The 19,412-nt window shown below is 39.5% G+C and overlaps 1 protein-coding gene across 4 annotated transcripts in view; it reads left to right on the forward strand.

Moving 5' to 3' along the window:
• The first annotated feature begins 10,564 nt into the window (after nucleotides 1-10,564).
• Nucleotides 10,565-19,412, forward strand: part of PIAS1 (protein inhibitor of activated STAT 1) — a 120,363-nt gene continuing 111,515 nt past the window's right edge. Inside the window, exon 1 of one of the 4 annotated variants that reach the window (XM_007102657.3) lies at nucleotides 10,565-10,611. In XM_007102657.3, the coding sequence (XP_007102719.1) occupies nucleotides 10,588-10,611 (24 nt within the window). In that variant the 5' untranslated portion in view covers nucleotides 10,565-10,587. Of the gene's footprint in view, nucleotides 10,612-11,428; nucleotides 11,520-12,301; nucleotides 12,350-19,412 lie in introns of those variants that run through there. The other 3 variants (XM_055088068.1, XM_055088069.1, XM_007102656.4) reach the window with 3 other exon arrangements.

Here is a 19,412-nt window from a genome sequence, read left to right on the forward strand (position 1 = left end):
GTAGATACTTATAATCATATAAAGGAATTTCCTCCTATTACTAGTTTATTGAAGTAGTATCATGAATAGGTGTTAAATTTTATTAAATGATTTTTCTTCATCTATCAATGTGATCATATCATTTTTCTATTTTGGTTCTGTTAATGTGGTAAATTAAAATGGTTGGTTTTCAAATGTTAAACAATTTTTTGTGTTCCTAGAATAAGTTCCTCTTGGTTATATTCCATTTTTTATATATATATATATATAATATATATATTGCTGGATTCACTTTGCTAATATTTTGCTTAAGATTTTCACTCTATGGGAATGAAAGAGAGTGGTCTGTACTTTTCCTTTCTTGTGATATTCTTGTCAGATGTTTTCGTCTTACAGTCCTGGCCTCATAATGAGTTGAGTATGTTATATCTTTTTCTACTCTTTTTTTTTTTTTTTTTTTTGGCTGCATTGGGTCTTTGTTGCTGTGCGTGGACGGGGGCTACTCTTCGTTGGGGTGGGCAGGCTTCTTATTGCGGTGGCATCTCTTGTTGCGGAGCACGGGCTCTAGGCGCTTGGGCTTCAGTAGTTGTGGCACATGGGCTTAGTTGCTCTGTGGCATGTGGGATCTTCCTGGACCAGGGCTTGAACCCATGTCCCCTGCATTGGCAGGCAGATTCGTAACCACTGCACCACCAGGGAAGCCCTCTTTTTTCTATTCTTGAGAAGACTTTAAGATTGGTTATTATTTCTTTCTTAATTGTCTGGAAAATTCAATGGTGAAATCATCCGTGTCTGGAGTTTTCTCTGTAACAAAGTTTTAAATAATCGATTCAACTTTTAAAATAGATGTAGGACTGTTCTCATGTTCTTGGATATGAGTCAGTTTTGGTAAGCTGTATGTTTTATGGAATTTGTTCATTTCATTTAAATCATCAGCTGTACTGGAATCAGTCTGTTCATAGTATTCTTTTATTATCTTTTCTAGTGTCTATAGGATCTGTAGTGACCCTTTGTTCATTCGTGAAGATGACAATTTCTTTTTTTCTTCTTGATCAGTTTTATTAGGGGGTAACCAATTTCATTAAAATTTTCAAATAGCCAACTTTTGGCTTTGTTGATCTTCTCTATTTTATATTTATTTTAAATTTTATCTCTGCTCTCATTTTTATTATTTGCTTACTGCCAGTTTGAGTTTGATTTACTCGTTTCTTAATGTCTGCCTGAGATGGAAACTTATATAATTGATTTTCAACCTTAGAATTTTCTAATATAGGCATAAATGGCTATAAATTTCCCTCTAAGTTTATTTTTTTTTAATTTTTTATTGTGGTAAATTATATGACACAAACTGCCACTTAAGAGTTAAACAAATTCAGCAACAGTGTGAAATACAAAATCAACACACAAAAATTAGTTGTATTTCTATACACTAGCAATGAACAATTTTAAAAGGAAATTTAAAAAATTATTTCATTTATAATAATACTAAAATGAATAAAATTCTTAGGAATAAGTTTAACCAAGGGATTCATATTGGAGAGCTTAACCATTTACATTTAAAGTAATCGTTGAAAAGAGAAGTCTTTCTTCTGTCATTTAACTATCTTCTGTATGGTTTATATACTTTTTATTTCTCAATTCCTCCATTACTGCCTTAAAAAAATTTTTTTTGGTTGATTTTTATGTAGTATTCTGTTTTGAGTCCCTTCTTCTTTCCTTTTCTGTACATATTTTAGTTATTTTTCATCCTGATCTGAACAGTACCAATTAAATTTCAATAATATACAAACACTCTGCTCTCATAAATCTCTGCCCCTCCTCCTTTTATCATTACTGTCATATATTGTATCTTTATATTTTGTGCACCCATTAACATAGATTTATAGTTATTATTTTGTGTGTTCGTCTTTTTTTTTTTTTTTTTTTTTGTGGTATGTGGGCCTCCCTCTGTTGTGGCCTCTCCCGTTGCGGAGCACAGGCTCTGGACGCGCAGGCTCAGCGGCCATGGCTCACGGGCCCAGCCGCTCCGCGGCATGTGGGATACTACCAGACCGGGGCGCGAACCCGGTTCCCCTGCATCGGCAGGCGGACGCGCAACCACTGCGCCACCAGGGAAGCCCCTGTGTGTTCGTCTTTTAAATCATATAGGGAAAAAAGAAGAGTTACAAACCAAAACTACAATAATACTGAGTTTCATATTTACCTTCACCCGTGTTCTTTTTTTCTTCATGTGGCTTTCAGTTATTGTTTACAGTCCTTTCATTTCAGCCTAAAGGGTTTCTTTTAGCATTTGTTCTAGGGCAGGTTTATTAGTAACAAACTCTCTTAGCTTTTATTTATCTTGGAATGTCTTATATTCACCTTCATTTCTTCTTTTGGCTGCGTTGGGTCTTCATTGTTACGCGCAGGCTTTCCCTAGTTGCGGTGAGCCGGGGCTACTCTTTCTTGCAGTGTGCGGGCTTCTCATTGTGGTGGCTTCTCTTGTTGTGGAGCATGGGCTCTAGGCACGCGGGCTTCAGTAGCTGTGGCATGTGGGTCCTAGAGAGCATAGGTTTCAGTAGCTTCAGCACGTGGGCTCAGTAGTTGTGGTACATGGGCTCTAGAGCGCAGGGTCAGTAGTTATGGTGCACGGGCCCAGCTGCTCTGTGGCGTGTGGGATCCTCCTGGACCAGGGATCAAACCTGTGTCCCCTGTATTGGCAGGCAGACTCTCAATCACTGCACCACCAGAGAAGTCCTCTCCTTCATTCTTGTAGGATAGTTTTGATGGATATAGAATTTTTATTTGGCAGTTTTATTCGTTTAGCACTTTAAATACACCATCCTATTGCTTTGTAGGTTCTATGGTTTTTGATGAGAAATCAGCTTTTAATCTGATTGAGGATAATTGTTGTGTGGTAAATTGTTTTTCTCTTACTACTTCCAAGATTCTCTCTTTGTCTTGGACTTTTGACCATTTGACTATAATATGTCTCATGGATCTATTTGAGTTTATCGTACTTGGAGTTTATTGAAATCCTTGGATATGTAGATTTATATATTTCATCAAATTTGAAAATTTCTGATCATAATTTATTCAAATATTCTCTTTCTCTTTTCCTTCTGGAAGTCCCATAACATATGTGTTGGTCCAGTTGATGGTATCCCACAGGTCCCTTAGAATCTGTTCACTTTTCTTTATTACTTTTTTTTCTTTTAGCTCCTCAGATTGGATAATTTCAATTGTCTTATTTTCAAGTTCATTGATTCTTTCTTCTGACTGCTCAAATCTGCTCTTGAACCCCTCTAGTGAATTTTTCATTTTAGATATCAAATTTTTCAGCTCCAAAATTTCTACCTGGTTTCTTTAAAATTTTTCCTTCTCTTTATTGATATTCTCATTTTGTTCATACATCATTTTCCTGGTTTCCCGTAGTTTGTTTGGTTTTTTTTTTTTTTTGGCTACATTGGGTCTTTGTTGCTGCGCGCAGGCTTTCTCTGGTTGCTGTGAGCGGGAGCTACTCTTCGTTGTGGTGCGCAGGCTTCTCATTGAGGTGGCTTCTCTTGTTGCAGAGAGTGGGATCTTGGCACGCGGGCTTCAGTAGTTGCAGCACGCGGGCTCAGTAGTTGCATCTCATGGGCTCTAGGGCACATGGGCTTCAGTATTTCTGGTGCATGGGTTCAGTAGTTGTGGCTTGCAGGCTCTAGAGTGTAGGCTCATTAGTTGTGGTGCATGGGCTTAGTTGCTCAGTGGCATGTGGGATCTTCCTAGACCAGGGATCGAATCCGTGTCCCCTGTATTGGCAGGCAGATTCTTAACCACTGTGCCACCAGGGAAGTCCAGTTTTCCTTAGTTTTTGAAGAATATTTAGGACAGTGGTTTTAAAGTCTTTGTATCATAAGTTCAATGTCTGAGCTTCCTCAGGGATAGTTTTTGTCAGTTTTTTTTTTTTTTGTGAATGGGCCATTTTTTCCTGTTTCGTTGTATATTGTGTGATTTTTGTTGTTGTTGTTGTTGTCATTGAAAACTGGACATTTGAATATTATAATGGGTTATGTCTGGAAATCAAACTCTCTCCCATGCCCAGGGTTTGCTGTTCTTGATTGTTGAAGCCTCAGCTTGTGTTCAGCCAGTATATTCTTGAACAATGAGAACTTAAAACAAACAAACACCTTTCCCAATCTTTGCATTGTATTCCTTTAACACTTAGCCAGGCCATTTGAAATTCTTCCTCAGCCTTCACTTCCCGGTTGCACTGAGCATATAAATCAGCCAGTGGTGGAATCTTAGGATCTTCTCAGGTCTTAGGATCTTCTCAGGTCTTTCCTGAGCATGAATCCTGTCTCAGGCATGTGTGTAGCTTTCTAAACGCCCTGTGTGCACAAGTACTTTTGAATCTGAATGCCCTAATTTCCTAGCAAATTTATCTCCTCAGTTTTTACTTCCAGGCTTTAGGTGGTCTGTTGTATGTACCAACTGTAATCTTTGGCCCCAGGCAGGTTATTTGTTCACCTTACAGTGTTTTCAAGCAATGACCACTGCTTTTCTGTTATGGGTTCCAGAGTTGGCAAAATGAAGACAAGAGCCTTGAATTAGTCCTTCAGCTAGCCCCCAGACAGATTGGAACAGACAAACACAATGATTACTAGGGACCAGGGTTCCATCCTGGGAAGGTGGGCTTCTGTCTTTAAGACTGCTGCTGAGTCAGGGAGGGAGTAGGGGCAAGGGGCAAGTAAAAATGTCATAAAGTTTTCTTACCATTTTTAACTTGCCTTTTTTTCTTTTTTTTTTAAATTAAGCATTTGGTTGCTGTAAACCTTTGTTTTCCAGACAGAGTTCTGATAAAGTTGGTCTGACAGCTTCTGGTTAATTTTTCACTGTTTTGTGGTATGGGATTTGGAGCTATTTACTCTGCTATTTTGTTGATGTCCCTCTCTCTACAAATTTTGATATATTAATACATATATATATACTTTTTAAATATATATACTTTTCAAATGTATATTAAAAAAATATGTACTTTTATTTTCAAGCAATTGTAGATTAACAGGAGATTGCAAAAAGAAAATGTACAGGAAAGTTACATGCATCCTTTTCCCATTCTCCCCCAAAGTTAACATCTTATGGAAGTACAGTACAATATCAAAACCAGGAAGCTGACACAGGTAAGAACTATTTTCTCCCTCTATCCCTAATCCCTGGCAATCACTAGTCTCTTCTCCATCTCTGTAATTATGTTATTTCATTAATATTACATAAATGGAATCATGCAATAATTCATGCAATTCTTTTGGGATTGTTTTCCTCACAAAGCATGATTTCCATGAAATTTATCCAAGTTGCTGTGTGTATCAATAGTTTGATCTTTTTTTAAATTGCTGAGTAGTATTGAGACAGGAAGGAAGGGGGCAGGGCACAACATTTAAAAGAATGACATAGGCATTGTGAATATGACAAAAACTTGTTAGAACCTACCAGGCCCAAGATGGTGGAAGATTCGACTTCCAGTAGCCCTTGAGCCTCATTATATGATCATTGTAATACATTAGCATGCTAAATGACACATGCACAAGTGCCTTGACAGTTCCGAGGCCAACCATAAAAGACCAAAAAGTGGGCAGTGGCCCAATTCCAAGAAATCTCCACCCCTTCTCCAAAACAGTTAGAATAATCCTCTCACTCATTAGCCTATGAAATTACCCAGCCCATAAAAACTAAACACCCCCATATTTGGGGGCTGCTCTTGCCTTTTGAGACTGACTGCAGTCTGTCTGTGGAATGTGTATCTCCCTAAATAAACCTGCTTTCCCACTTAGTTCTTGGGGCAGAGGCCCCTTGCCTGCCCACTTGTATCCCTCACAAGTGTCCTATATTAATAAATCTACTTCTTGCCTATCACTTTGCCTCTCACTGAATTCCTTCTGTGCTGAGACATGAAGAACCTGAGCTTCCATAAGTCCTGACACCAGGTGAGTGATTTTAATTAAAAGACAGTAGGTTCAAGTCCCAACCCATGGGTTCAAGTCCCAATCTGAGTTTTGACTGGGATCAAATCCCACCTGAGGTGTGCAGTTTCAGCATTCCATGGTATGGATGTATCAGTTTATTTGGCCATTTACTCACTAAAGGATATTTGGATAGTTTCCAGTTTGGGGCTCTTATAAAGCTGCTATGAAAATTCTGGTACAACTTCCTGCGTTTCTCTGGGAAGAATGCCCAAGGACACAATTAAGTTGTATGGTAAGTACATTTCTAGTTTTCAAATGAACTGCCAAACTATATTGCAAGTGGCTATACTATTCCTATCAACAATGTATGTGTGATCCATATCTAAGGAAACTATGCCTAACCCAAGGTCACTGAGATTTACTCCACAGTTTTCATCTAAGAGTTTTATAGTTTTAACTCATATTTAGGTCTATGATTTATTTGGGGTTAATTTTTTTTAACATCTTTATTGGAATATAATTGCTTTACAGCATTGTGTTAGCTTCTGCTGTATAACAAAGTGAATCAGCTGTATGCATACGTATATCCCCATATCCCCTCCCTCTTGCATCTCCTTCCCACCCTCCTTATCCCACCCCTCTAAGTGGTCACAAAGCTCTGGGCTGATCTCCCTGTGCCATGCAGCTGCTTCCCACTAGCTATTTTACATTTGATAGTGTATATATGTCAGTGCTACTCTCTCACTTCATCCCAGCTTACCCTTTCCCCTCCCCGTGTCCTCAAGTCCATTCTCTAAGTCTGCGTCTTTATTCCTGTCCTGCCCCTAGGTTCATCAGAACCATTCTTTTTTTAAGATTCCATATATATGTGTTAGCGTACAGTATTTGTTTTTCTCTTTCTGACTTGCTTCACTCTGTATTACAGTCTCTAGGTCCATGCACCTCAGTACAAATAACTCAATTTCGTTCCTTTTTATGGCTGAGTAATATTCCATTGTATATATGTGCCACATCTTCATCTGTTGATGGACACTTAGGTTGCTTCCATGTCCTGACTATTGTAAATAGAGCTGCAATGAACATTGTGGTACATGAACCTTTTTGAATTATGGTTTTTTCAGGGTATATGCCCAGTAATGGGACCGCTGGATCATATGGTAGTTCTATTTTTAGTTTTCTAAGTAACCTCCATACTGTTCTCCATAGTATGTGCCGCATCTTCTTCATCCATTCATCTGTTGATGGACACTTAGGTTGCTTCCATGTCCTGGCTATTGTAAATAGTGCTGCAATGAACATTGTGGTACATGACTCTTTTTGAATTATGGTTTTCTCAGGGTATATGCCCAGTGGTGGGATTGCTGGGTCATATGGTAGTTCTATTTTTAGTTTTTTAAGGAACCTCCATACTGTTCTCCATAGTGGCTGTATCAATTTACATTCCCACCAACCATGCAAGAGGGTTCTTGGGGTTAATTTTTAAGTGTTGAGTGAGACCCACAATAGTTTTAGGGTCTCACAAAAATATTCTAAATCTTTAAAATCAGAAGAAAAAGTAAGTACACTCTGTTTGGATTACATTAGTCTTTATACTGATGCAGATGTAAAATATACTTTTAGGACTTCCCTGGCGGGCCAGTGGTTAAGACTACATGCTTATACTGCAGGGGGCACAGGTTTGATCCCTGGTCAGGGAATTAAGATCCTGAACAACAACAACAACAACAAAATATATATATATACATATATATATATAATTTTTATGGAAGAAAGAGCCTCTGAGGTTCTTTCTGACATCAAATATGTGGAGTCTTTCCACATCAATTCTCCAACACCAACTGGGTATCTGACAATTTAATTTTGACACTAACTCCAGAAGTAAGATCAGACCCCACAGGTTTAGTGCTCAGTCCCACAAGACTGCACCTACTTCAGCTACCAGTCACCAGTTCCATCGGTTTCTGACTGACCATATTTGAGGATTCTTGCAATGCCCTCTTCAGTTTTGATAATTCACTGAAATGACTCACAGAACTCAGGAAAACACTTTACTTACATTTACCAGTTTATTATAAATAAAACAACTCAGAAACAGCCAAATGGAAGAGATGCATAGAGTAAGGTACGGGGTGGGGGGTGGAGGGGATGCAAAGCTTCCACACCCTCTTCAGGCACCCCACCTTGCCTACCGATATGCCTCCCAGTACTTCCGTTTATTTACTGACCTCTCTTTAATCACATTTGGTTTTCTATTGACCAGCTCCTATCCTTAAACTACGCAAGAGCCCCACCCTGAGTCACCTCATTAACATAAATTCAGGTGTGGTGGAAAGGGGCTTGTTATGATTAACAAAAGACATCCTATCACTCAAGAAATAAGGGTTTTAGGAACTCTGCCAGGAACCAGGGACAAGGTCAAATAGTATCTGTTATATACCACAGTCCCTAGAAGGCAAAAGTGCCTGGAGCCACAAAAGTCAATGTGGTCCTGTCAGTTGAGTAGCCTTCCCAGCTGTCCATTTGTGAAATTATGGCAGCCTGGAGTAGGGTGATGGTAGTAGAAACACAGTGAAATGGACAGGCTTGGGATATGTTTTAGAGGTAGAGTCAGCTGGATTGATCGATGGATTGGATATGAGAGGTTAATGAAACAGCGAAACCAAGGATGATTTCTACATTTTTGGCTTGAACAACTGGGTGGATGATAGTGCCATCCACTGAGAATACTGGGAAAGAAGGGTTGGAGGTAAAATCAAGGCCTTTTGCTATGGATCTGAGATGTCCATGAGTCATGAAGTAGAGATATTAAGTAGCCAGTTAGATTTGTGAATCTGGGTATTGGTGGAGAGGTCTGGGCTGGACAGAAATCTGAGAGTCATCAGTCTGTAGACTTAGCATCAAGGAGATCACCCAGGGAGAGTAAAGTAGAGAAGAGTATAAGGACTGAGCCTTGGAACACTGCAACATTTAAAGATTGAGCCAAAGAGGAAAAATTAGCAAAGGATTCTGAAAATGAGGCTCAGTGAGGGAACAAGAAAATCAGGAGAATAAGATATTGAGGGAAGTTCAGGGGAAAAAGTGTTTCAAAAGAAAGGAAGCTGTCAGCTGTTTGCAATTCTGCTGAGAGGTCAATTTAGATAAGAATAGAGAATTGGCAGTTGGCTTTGGAAACCTGGGGATCATTAGTAATCTTGATAAGTGATCTTGATGAGGGAAGTCAGAGCTGGATCAGAGTAGGCTGAGGAGTGAATGTGAAGTGAGGAAGTGGGAACAAGCACTGCAGAGAGCTCTTGAAAAACCTTTCCGAGAATTTATGCAGTGAAGAGAGCCGAGAAATTGGGCAGTTCTGGAGGCGAATGTGGAGTCAAGGTTTGTTTTAGATGGGAGGAACTTCAGTATGTTTATATGCAGATAGAAATAATCTAATGGGGGCGGGGAGAGAATGTAATGATGTTGGAGGGAGGGGTAATTGTAGGAGTAAAATCCTTAGGAACGTGGGAGGGAGAAAATAAAACAGGTCCCTGGTGGAGGGACAGGCCTTCATAGGCACAGGGAAACTTCATTCATAGTAACCCCAATGTTACTATGCCTATAAGAGTAGTTTTGGTGGTGAGAAGACAAGGAGTTCGTATCTGATATCTTTTCCATCAGGTGTGAGACAGTTGAACAGCAAAAAGTGGTTTGGGGGGAGGCTTTTAGTAGAGAGGGGAGGGTGTGAAATAATTCTTTCATCACGAATACTTAAATGTCAATTTCGTGGAGCAAGCCCTTCCAGGATTAAGTACATCTCCTCCCAACCCCCTTTTCTCTCACTGGACCGTTTGCTCGTTTTTGGTACTCATCACCATTTGTAATTGTATCTTTATTGGTTCAGATGTCTGTTTCCCACTTTAGAGAACTACAGGGAGGCAGGAACTTTGTTGTATTTAATTTCCCAATGTATATATAGCCCTTAGAAACAGGGCCGGTACATAGTCACTAAATAATTATTTGTTAAAATAAGTTAATGAATAAACGTCTTCAGAATTTTGTCTTAGAGGCAACCTCTTTTAAGTACTAGCTTGGGCAAGTCACTTTTCCTCTCCGCGCTTTTAGGTCTGAATACATTACCACGGGAATTGTAATCTCTTCCCTGCCTACCTCACCGCATCGTCACGAGGAGGATCTGAGCAAATAAACCTGGAAATGCTTCATCAAGTGATCCTTAAATGTAACGTATTGTTGTTTGCGACCCACGTGTAGCCTCGCAGGTAGCAGGTGCTGAAAAGGACTTGCTGATTGGGGGAGAGAGGTATTATTTTTTCCTGTGACTGTAAGCATCGAAGCTTTGCAGAAGGGTTCCGCAGGCCGCGGAGGGGCGGGGCTCAGGCCAGAAGCACTCCCACTCCGGCCTTTCCCCGGAGGCGCCAGCCGGGCAAGGAGGAGGGGCGGGGAGCCTGGGGGGGAGTAACTGTCAAACCTCCTCTCTTGGCGCCATTATTTAAATGGTACGTGCCCGTCTCGCAGCTGTACGTGCCCGGGGCGGGGCTGCGAGCCCCCGGAGCGGGGCGGAGGCCGGGGGCGGGCCGGGGAGGTGGAGGGGAGAGAGGGGACGGGCAGGGGCGGGGCCAGGCTGGCTAGAGGGGCGGGTCTAGCGGCGGTCCCCGGCGATGTTCACTGCGCTTGCGCTGACAGACGCAAGATGGCGGACAGTGCGGAACTAAAGGTAAAGCGCAGCTCGAATTCACTTCTAATATTCGGCCACGGAGACTGTGCCGCTGGTGCCAAGGGGGATGCGTCCGACCCTGGGGGGCCGCTCGGGCCTGACTCCAACCGGGCCTGGAGTTGTAGAGAGGAGCGGCGCGCCGGGCCCCAGCCGAGGGGGCCCGGCAGCGGCGGGCCGCGGGCCCCGGGTGCCTCGGGGGCGCTGACGGGTCGTCCCCAGCGTGTTATTGTTGTGGGCGCCTCTGGCGGGGGTGGCGGGGGAAGAGATCGGGAGTCGGGAGGTGGGGGCCGCGGCTGTCCCCGGGGCTCGGCTTCCTCACCTTCCAGGCAGCCTCCCCGCCCCCCGTGGGGAGCGGGGGCAGGGGCAGAGTGTTCATGTTGGGGGCATTGGGAAAGCTCCCCGCCGCCGCTTCCTCTTCCTCCTTTGCAGTCCCGGGCTCCTGTCAGGCGCTCTCCTCAGACCCCCGGGAACTTGGCTCCTGCCGCCCCGCCCCTCCGGGGCTCCCTGCCGCCCCCGCCCCGGACTCGGTTCTCCCCGGCTGCCCGCCTGTCAGGAGGCGCCTGGGGTGCCCCGTTTGTGGGCAGCGCGATCCTGGGGCGATGGGGTGGGGATGTGGGGGAGAAGCTCCAGTAAAGTTTAGTGAACCCCGGGCTGGCTTTGGGGTTCGACTGGGGGGTGACGGGGGAGTCTGCCTGGGCGGGACGGTACTCTTTCTCTCTGATTCCGGGCAACCGGGGGGAGAAACCCCTTCGAAGGGTGTGTATTTGGAAGCAGTGGTAGGTGGTGGGAAGCAGCTACTCTCCCTTCTTTTTCGTCTCTTCCTTTTGCCTGGTGTGGAGGGTGAGAGGAGCCTTCGGGGGTCTCTGCACACACCATGATGGCGATGCTATAGCTGATGGAGGTGAATGGTTAGTGTTTATATCCCCCTGTTGCCTTTTGTTTGTAGGGACATCTTGCTGGCCATGTTGATTTGAACGAAATTCTCCCCTCATCCTACTTCAACCCCCAATAAATAGAACGTTCCTTCGTTCCTCTCAACTGTACCAATTACTCTCGCCTCGCGAAATTGGATGAAAGGGTGCCCCCTTTTCCCCGCTTTTTCTCCCACCCCAATCTTTACCTGATGATGGCTTCTTTACCGAAGCAGATATGCCACTACACAAGCAGTTGGGGGAGGGGGGGTGGAACCCTTATGATTGGATTGTGACAAATGGGGCTCCGCTTGAATAATTTTGGTTCAGTAGCAAGCAGTTTTTAACTAACGCGTATTATTTCGAGGCTGTGAACGCGATATTCCCTTCTCTGTGGCTTCCTGTGTGTGAACCGAGTAGTTGGTTATATCTTGACCCAGAGAACTGACATCTCTGTCAGAGTGGAGATTGGGATATACAGTTGTAAATCTTTGGGGAGAGTCGTCTTTTTATAATTAATGAAAATTATTTAAAGAATTATCTCGGTTATAATGAAACGACAACTCCTAGAACAAGCAAACGCCAGGTTTGTTTCTGGAGAGTTTTTCAGTGGAAACCTTCGCTGGGAGATCGTTTTTCCCAATAATTTTTCAATGTTAACATTCCAAAATTTGTATATTTAGGCTCTGCCTTTGAGTGTCATTCTTTTTTAATTTACTTCTAATTGCAAATTAAGGGAGAGCAGATTTAGAATGGATGGTTTCGTTTTTTCCAGTTTCAAACTATTGACTGAAATGAAAAAGCCCCAGGAATTTGAATATTTGGAGGTAATTAACTCTTGAAATAAAAAAGTGTGCAACTTTAAGATACATGTTTTCTGTAGTTTTAAAATGTAGTCACTATGTTGCTGTGATCTTTGCCTTCTAATATTTATTTTGCTAGGAATCCTTTTGAATGATAGCTAATCAGTTCTGTTTTACGTGGACTACAGAGTAAAGCTGAAAAGCTTGTGCTGGCTATGTTGTCACTCTTGATGCTGTCCAAAGAAACTGGTATGGAAAGCACATGCTGGGAGATTTCCTCCTTTGTTCTTTCTCATTTTAAGAAAGTGCCTTTGGGGATAGATCAGATCCCTGGTGTGAGTCTTGTTAGGTAAAGTTTCTCTTCACAAAAATGAGCCTGCATCAGATGAACGCTAAACACTTGGGGGGAAACATTATTTTTCTAAAATTGGTCTCCTGTTTTGCTCTCTCCAAAATCTACTTGAGTTTTTCCAAAGGAGTTTTTTTCTAATATTATGTTGTGTTGTACAGTTTCTTTCTCCAGATTATAATAACTGCTCTTGACATACTGATCTGTCGTTGTGTGTGCCCAGTACTTTGAGGAGCTGTGATAAATTGCTTAGTTAGTAATAGCTGTGTTAAACATTATGTTTATATTTGGTTGTGGTTACATTTGTTCTTTTTTTTTTGAAGGGGAGGAGATGATCTTAGGAACGCCTACCATAGTTATTTAAGAATGTGTATATGTAATTTTCTGTGCAGTAAGCTTTGGAAGATACTCCTTTTGAAATTATATTTTCTGAGTGGTATTTTGTTTGTTTGTTTTTTGTGGTTTTTGGAGGTAAGTAGCACTTATTCCTAATAAGGAATGAAAGTTCAGAGTAAGAATTAAGAAAAACTTAGATTTTTCAAAGTTTTAGGTGAAAACAAAAGTATTCCAGTGGATTTCCAACTATGAGGCTTTGAGTAAATAGTGACTTTTGTTATCTTAATTTATAACCCACATTTCATTTTGCTGTGGATTGTATTCATATTTTTTTTTCCTCACGACCCATTTTAGTGAGTCCTTTTAAATCTATAACAGATCTGCAAGATCAGATGGGAAAAATGGATAGATCTGTACCCCCTGTAGGAATTGTGCAAGCTGCAACACTTAAAGATATTGCCAATAAAAATTAGATTGTGAGTCATACATATCAAAAAGTTCTCTGTACTAATTTGTTTATGAAAGGTTTAATTTTTCATTAGGGGAATACCCATAAATGACATTTATAAGAATGTAGAGAGTGAGCATTTTATTGTCTTTAGGAACTCAAAAGCAGGAGGGTGTGATGGCCAGATGATTTTGGAAGTTAATCTGACAGCTTCATGTAGCTCCTCTTAAAGTACTTAAAAAAAAAAAATTACAAACTTTTTTGCATTAAGAGTCAAATTGCGTTATATTGCCGTTTTTAACTCACCGGAGGAACAGTGGGAAGGAAGAAGTTCATTATCATTTTAGTGGAGTAAATAATGGAATTCAAGGGGAAGAGAAATCATACTTTAAAAACCATACCTTTAAAAGTAGTATCTGTATAAGCGTGTCAGTAAATTCTGTTGTCATATTCTGCCTCTCTGTTTTCAAGAACTAGCCGCTTAATTTTGATCTTTGTGGTGTAATTTGTCTGCTTTTATTTCAGATAGAAGCAAGTAAATCTGACAGTTTATTCATGGATTTGAATTGAATCTCCATAACTTGCTTTTCTCAAGTGCCACATTTAGATAGCTTTTGTTTTAAGTCACCATTTTTATGAACAATATTTAAAAATTTGTAAAACACTTTAATATTTAAATATTTCATATAATTGTTTTGAAATATCTCCTTTTCCTCCTCCGTTTTCTCCTGGGTGATTGTATTGTCTTTCTCTTCAAAGAGTCTCTTATAATCCCTGTTGATTGCAGTAGTGCTTAGTGGTGAGTCCATAGCTGATTAACCTTGGGTTTCTCCTGGTGAACTCCATCAACATGCTGCTCCAGGGTTCTTGCTGAGGCTTTTGAGTTCAGTGTAATTTGCACCCTTTCTTGCTTGTAGCTAGGGATAAGAAAAGAAAATGTCTTAGAGTTGTAGTAGGGATGGGAATAATTATCTAAATTTTTGGAAAACTGCAGTGTTTATGATGAGACATAGCCTTTAAAAACAAACAAAACCCCTGGTTCATTACTTCATAGAATTGATTGTAGTGTGTTCTGAAGTATTCTGCTCTGGCATTAAGGACCTTGTTTTTTTCTGTTTTTTTTTTAATGTTTGAATAATATCTTATATGGTACTTTGCAGTTCATAATGTATCACATTATCTCATTTGATTTTTCCATCAGTTCTTTAAGGTAGGAAAGGCAGGTAATATCTCCCTTTTACCACTAAAGTAAGCCCAGAAAAGGTAAGTGACTAGCCCAAGGTCATACAAATGAAAGTGGCAGGGACTTGAGCCTAGGTCTTGTGATTTCAAAATTCTGTACTGTAGGCTGCATTAAAGGTGCCATGTCAGTCCTGGAGCCCTCTAGGGTGCCTCGCTCACAAAGAATTCTAGTTATGTTGTTGCTAATACTTTCCCTGTTGCTCTATGCCAGGGTATTTTTGGATATTCCTTGGGCTTTTTGCAAGGAAGATTTTTGAGTTTGTTAGTTGGAATCATAGACATTAATTCTTGCAAATATCATTTTACTTGAGAAAGTTTCAGCGAATACTGAAAACTAAGCACAAAAATAAACAGCACCTGTAATCCCAGCACTTAGAAATATCATGGTTAACATCTGGGTATCCATTTAGACTTTCTCTCTGTGAGTAAATGCATATGTATGTACATCACAAAAGAGAGATTGTACTACTCTTTATTTGTAATCTGCTATTTTCATGGCTATCTTTCCAGGTTAGTAAATGTAGGTCTATATGATCATTTGAAAGGTAATATTGTATTTTATTCAGCTAGTCCCCTATCATTGGACAATCAGATTACTTCCACTTTTATTTCTTTTTTGCTATTTTAAACAATGTCTTGACAAACAGCCTGATAGAAAAGTTTGCAATTTTTAAAAAAAATTTTATTTATTTGTTTATTTTTGGCTGTGTTGGGTCTTCGTTGCTGCAAGTGGGCTTTCTCTAGTTGTGGTGAGCAGGGGCTACTCTTCGTTGCAGTGCGCGGGCTTCTCATTGCGGTGGCTTCTCTTGTTGCAGAGCACGGGCTCTGGGCTCACGGGGTTCCGTGGCTGTGGCTCGCGGCCTCTATAGCGCAGGCTCAGTAGTTGCGGCGCACGGGCTTAGTTGCTCCGCGGCATGTGGGATCTTCCCAGACCAGGGCTCGAACCCCAGTCCCCTGCATTGGCAGGCGGATTCTTAACCACTGTGCCACCAGGGAAGCCCCTGCAAATGTTTTATTCTAACTAAATATATTTATTCTACAGTCCTTTTTTTTTTGTGCTTCAGGGAACAGTGCAAATAGGATTTTGATTAGATGAAGTGTTGTGAGTGAAAAGTAATTTTTGATTTGTTCGTTGTTTATACCTTTATTATTTCTGTTCCTGTAAATCTGTCAGTAAACATTATATAAATGCTCTGAATCAGAACATTTGATAAAGTATGAAATAGATTACGAAAATAGAAATAGATTATGAAATTTTTGCTTTAACCATATTTTTAATCTCAAGGCAAAGTGTTGCCATAGTATAAGATTGGTAGGTAACATTGTTTAGGAGAGGCTGTTAGAGAAAGGAGGTTACATAGACAATGAAAACATTTTTCTATCTTAAGAACCTTTATGGGTTCAATCAATTAATAAATGCATGTGTGAATTGAATTAAGAATATTATTTGCAACATCTGAAAAAGTACTGCACTGTAGAAGGAACAGCGGATGAAATTAAGGGTATGAAATTGATCATACTCTAAATTTGATATGTTAAATTTGCTCCTCACCTAAATCTTTAGCATTTATATAACAAATTGTATCATTAGGATTTTTCAGAAATAGGTGATAGAGATATTTAAAAATACTTAGTTGTTCTTTACTATCAATTTCAGAAATAGTACTAATTGTTATGCATATAAGATTGGTAGGTAACATTGTTTAGGAGAGGCTGTTAGAGAAAGGAGATTACATAGACAATGAAAACATTTTTCTATCTTAAGAACCTTTATGGGTTCAATCAATTAATAAATGCATGTGTGAATTGAATTAAGAATATTATTTGCAACATCTGAAAAAGTACTGCACTGTAGAAGGAACAGCGGATGAAATTAAGGGTATGAAATTGATCATACTCTAAATTTGATATGTTAAATTTGCTCCTCACCTAAATCTTTAGCATTTATATAACAAATTGTATCATTAGGATTTTTCAGAAATAGGTGATAGAGATATTTAAAAATACTTAGTTGTTCTTTACTATCAATTTCAGAAATAGTACTAATTGTTATGCATTTTTTTTGCTATTCTTACTGCAAAATGTTTGAGTGCTACTTCCTCTTCCATGTTAAAAATTGTGGAACTCCCAATTGCTTTTGATTCCCTCTACTCTTGGTTTCGTGGAAGCACGTGAATAAAAACTCCCTAAGCCCCTACTCCCCTCAGAATTTTCTGGTAAACCTTCATTCTTAGCCATGAACTTCTAAAATTCATCAAAATGAAGAAATCACCTTTTTTCCTTTTCTACTTCACATTAGATCAAGCAAACAAAACAAACATAAACCCTTTGAACATTAACTAGTAACTTTGAAATATCAATAACTTTCACAGGACTGTTAATATATGTTCCTATTTTTAAAAGCTTCATCTCTTTCTTACCTTTCCTGCTATTCTTCTCTGCTTTCAATTTCCCCCCTTTGGTTGCCAGGTCAGTTTTCCCCAAACACTCCTTTCATCCTGTCACTCCACTGGCTTTCCATTGAAAACAGGATAAAGTCTTAGCTCAGTTTGGTATTCAAGATTTTCAATAGTCTGACTCCAGTACATTTCGTGTGTCTGTTTTGTCTCCTCCACCGTATAGCAAAAGTTTTTAACTTAAAGCCAGAGCTGTTAGTTTGCTTTTTTGTTGTTGACTAGTGTTCTGCTTTGTATACCACTCCATTTTCCCTCATCCCTACCCTGTGGACACAGTAGGTGCCTAAGATATATTCGTGAAATGAATTACATTCAAGATTTGTTTCTGTTAGTGAGGGGGCAGATGCACATGTTTATATGACAAGTCTAAATTGTGAATGTTCTGTGATAGGGTCATATCTTCGTACTTTTTTTCGTGGCTGCTGCTTAGATGAACTTGAATAACATTAAATCCAGATAATTTATGAAAGACTGTTTTAGGTTTACCTTTTACATTTCTCATTGTAATGTTATAGCAATAAGTAGAATAAGATTTTAAAGGCCTTCATTTTCAGCCCACCCACTCCTTACCCCTTGCAACTTCTGGTACCTATTCTATTTTTTGAGAAGGAGAGAGCATAAGTTTTATTGAGGTATAATTCGCATACCATGCATTTAATCCATTTAAGTGCACAATTAAATGGTATTTTAATATATTCACAAAGTTGTGTAACCATCACCGCAACCAGTTTCAGAATATTTTTCTTACCACCACCCCTGCCAAAGAAATCTTGCATCCTTCAGCTATCACCCCATTGCCACAACCCACCCCACCTTCAGGCAACCGATATCTACTTTTTGTCCCTATAGATTTTCCTGTATTGAACATTTCGTATAAATGGAATCCTATAATATGTAGTCTTTTGTGTCTGACCTATTCATTTTTCTTTGGACATTTAATTATGTTTGTCTGTATAACATTTGTAATTTATTGTATGTGTGTATGTCTAGATTCAGAACAAATTAGGGACATACATGGAACTCAGTAAGTAAATATTTATTAAATGAATGTACACATATTACTATACATAATCATACTATATACAGTATCCTTTGACTTTTTTCACTTAATGATATACTATATTGAAGCTCTTTCCATGACATGTCCCAAAACGATATGGTCTCTCTCTTTTTTACAGTGCAAATATTTCATATGTATGTTTGTAGAGGTTTACACCTCTTGAATTTATCAATGTATATGTCTAAAAGTTCTTAACTTGTTTTGATGGTTTCCTATATTGTTTTTTTTTTTAAAAAATAGTTGCCACATTTAATGTAACTCCTATAATATTAATATTGCAGTTTCACTTAAAAATAGGAATGAAAACTGTAACAGGTAAGGGTTGTTTGGCTTGAGGAGAAATGAATGTAGGCTCTTTATGGGGTGCTGGCAGTACACAGCCAAAGCAATTCATTTTGTATTTGGGTTTCTGAATGTGAGCAAGCCTGTTTTTAGCTTCATGGCATAGTGCTTAAAATAGAATTTAAACATGCTATCTTGTGCATTATGGTGAATTTTAAGACTTTTTCTTGTAGCCATGTAGGTCTAATCTTAAGATCTGAAAGATTTCAGGGTAAATATTTTTCTCATATATTAAAATCATCAGTCTGGTCTATGGGCTTCTGTGAGTTACCCAAGAAAGAAAACATAGAGGCACCTTGGTCAGAGTCTAGTTTATAGTAGGTATTTGGTAATTGTTTGTTATTTATTCAGGAAGTATCATATTCTGTCGTTCATTATATGTTTGAGTTCCAACTGTATGAGAAATACCAGATTATCAGTTGGTTTGAGCATATCACCATAAAAATGTGTATATTTATTTAAACACTCTTGTTATAGTGGGATATGTACTAAAAATATTTGTTTCTTAATCATCCAAGTAATGCATCACCTATTACAGTGGTTCTCAAAGTGTGTTTCCCTGGCTTCTGGTAGTTCTCCAGACTTTCTGGGGATCCTGCAGGTGAAAACTATTTTCTCAATAGAAGTAAGACATTATTTGCTATATTGACATTTGCAAAATCAGTGGTGGGTAAAATTACATGAATTAAGGCAGTAACACTAAACTGTACTAGTTTACGACATCATGCACTTGGAATTAAGATGATGAAGCAATAAAGCTTATTAATTTCATTATGTCTCAATTCTTGAATACATTTAAAAATATATTTTGTGTGATGAAAAGTCCTGTAAACCACTTTTACTGAACAACAAAT

This window comes from Physeter macrocephalus, chromosome 11, assembly GCF_002837175.3.
Source record: "Physeter macrocephalus isolate SW-GA chromosome 11, ASM283717v5, whole genome shotgun sequence".
Classification (NCBI taxonomy): domain Eukaryota; kingdom Metazoa; phylum Chordata; class Mammalia; order Artiodactyla; family Physeteridae; genus Physeter; species Physeter macrocephalus.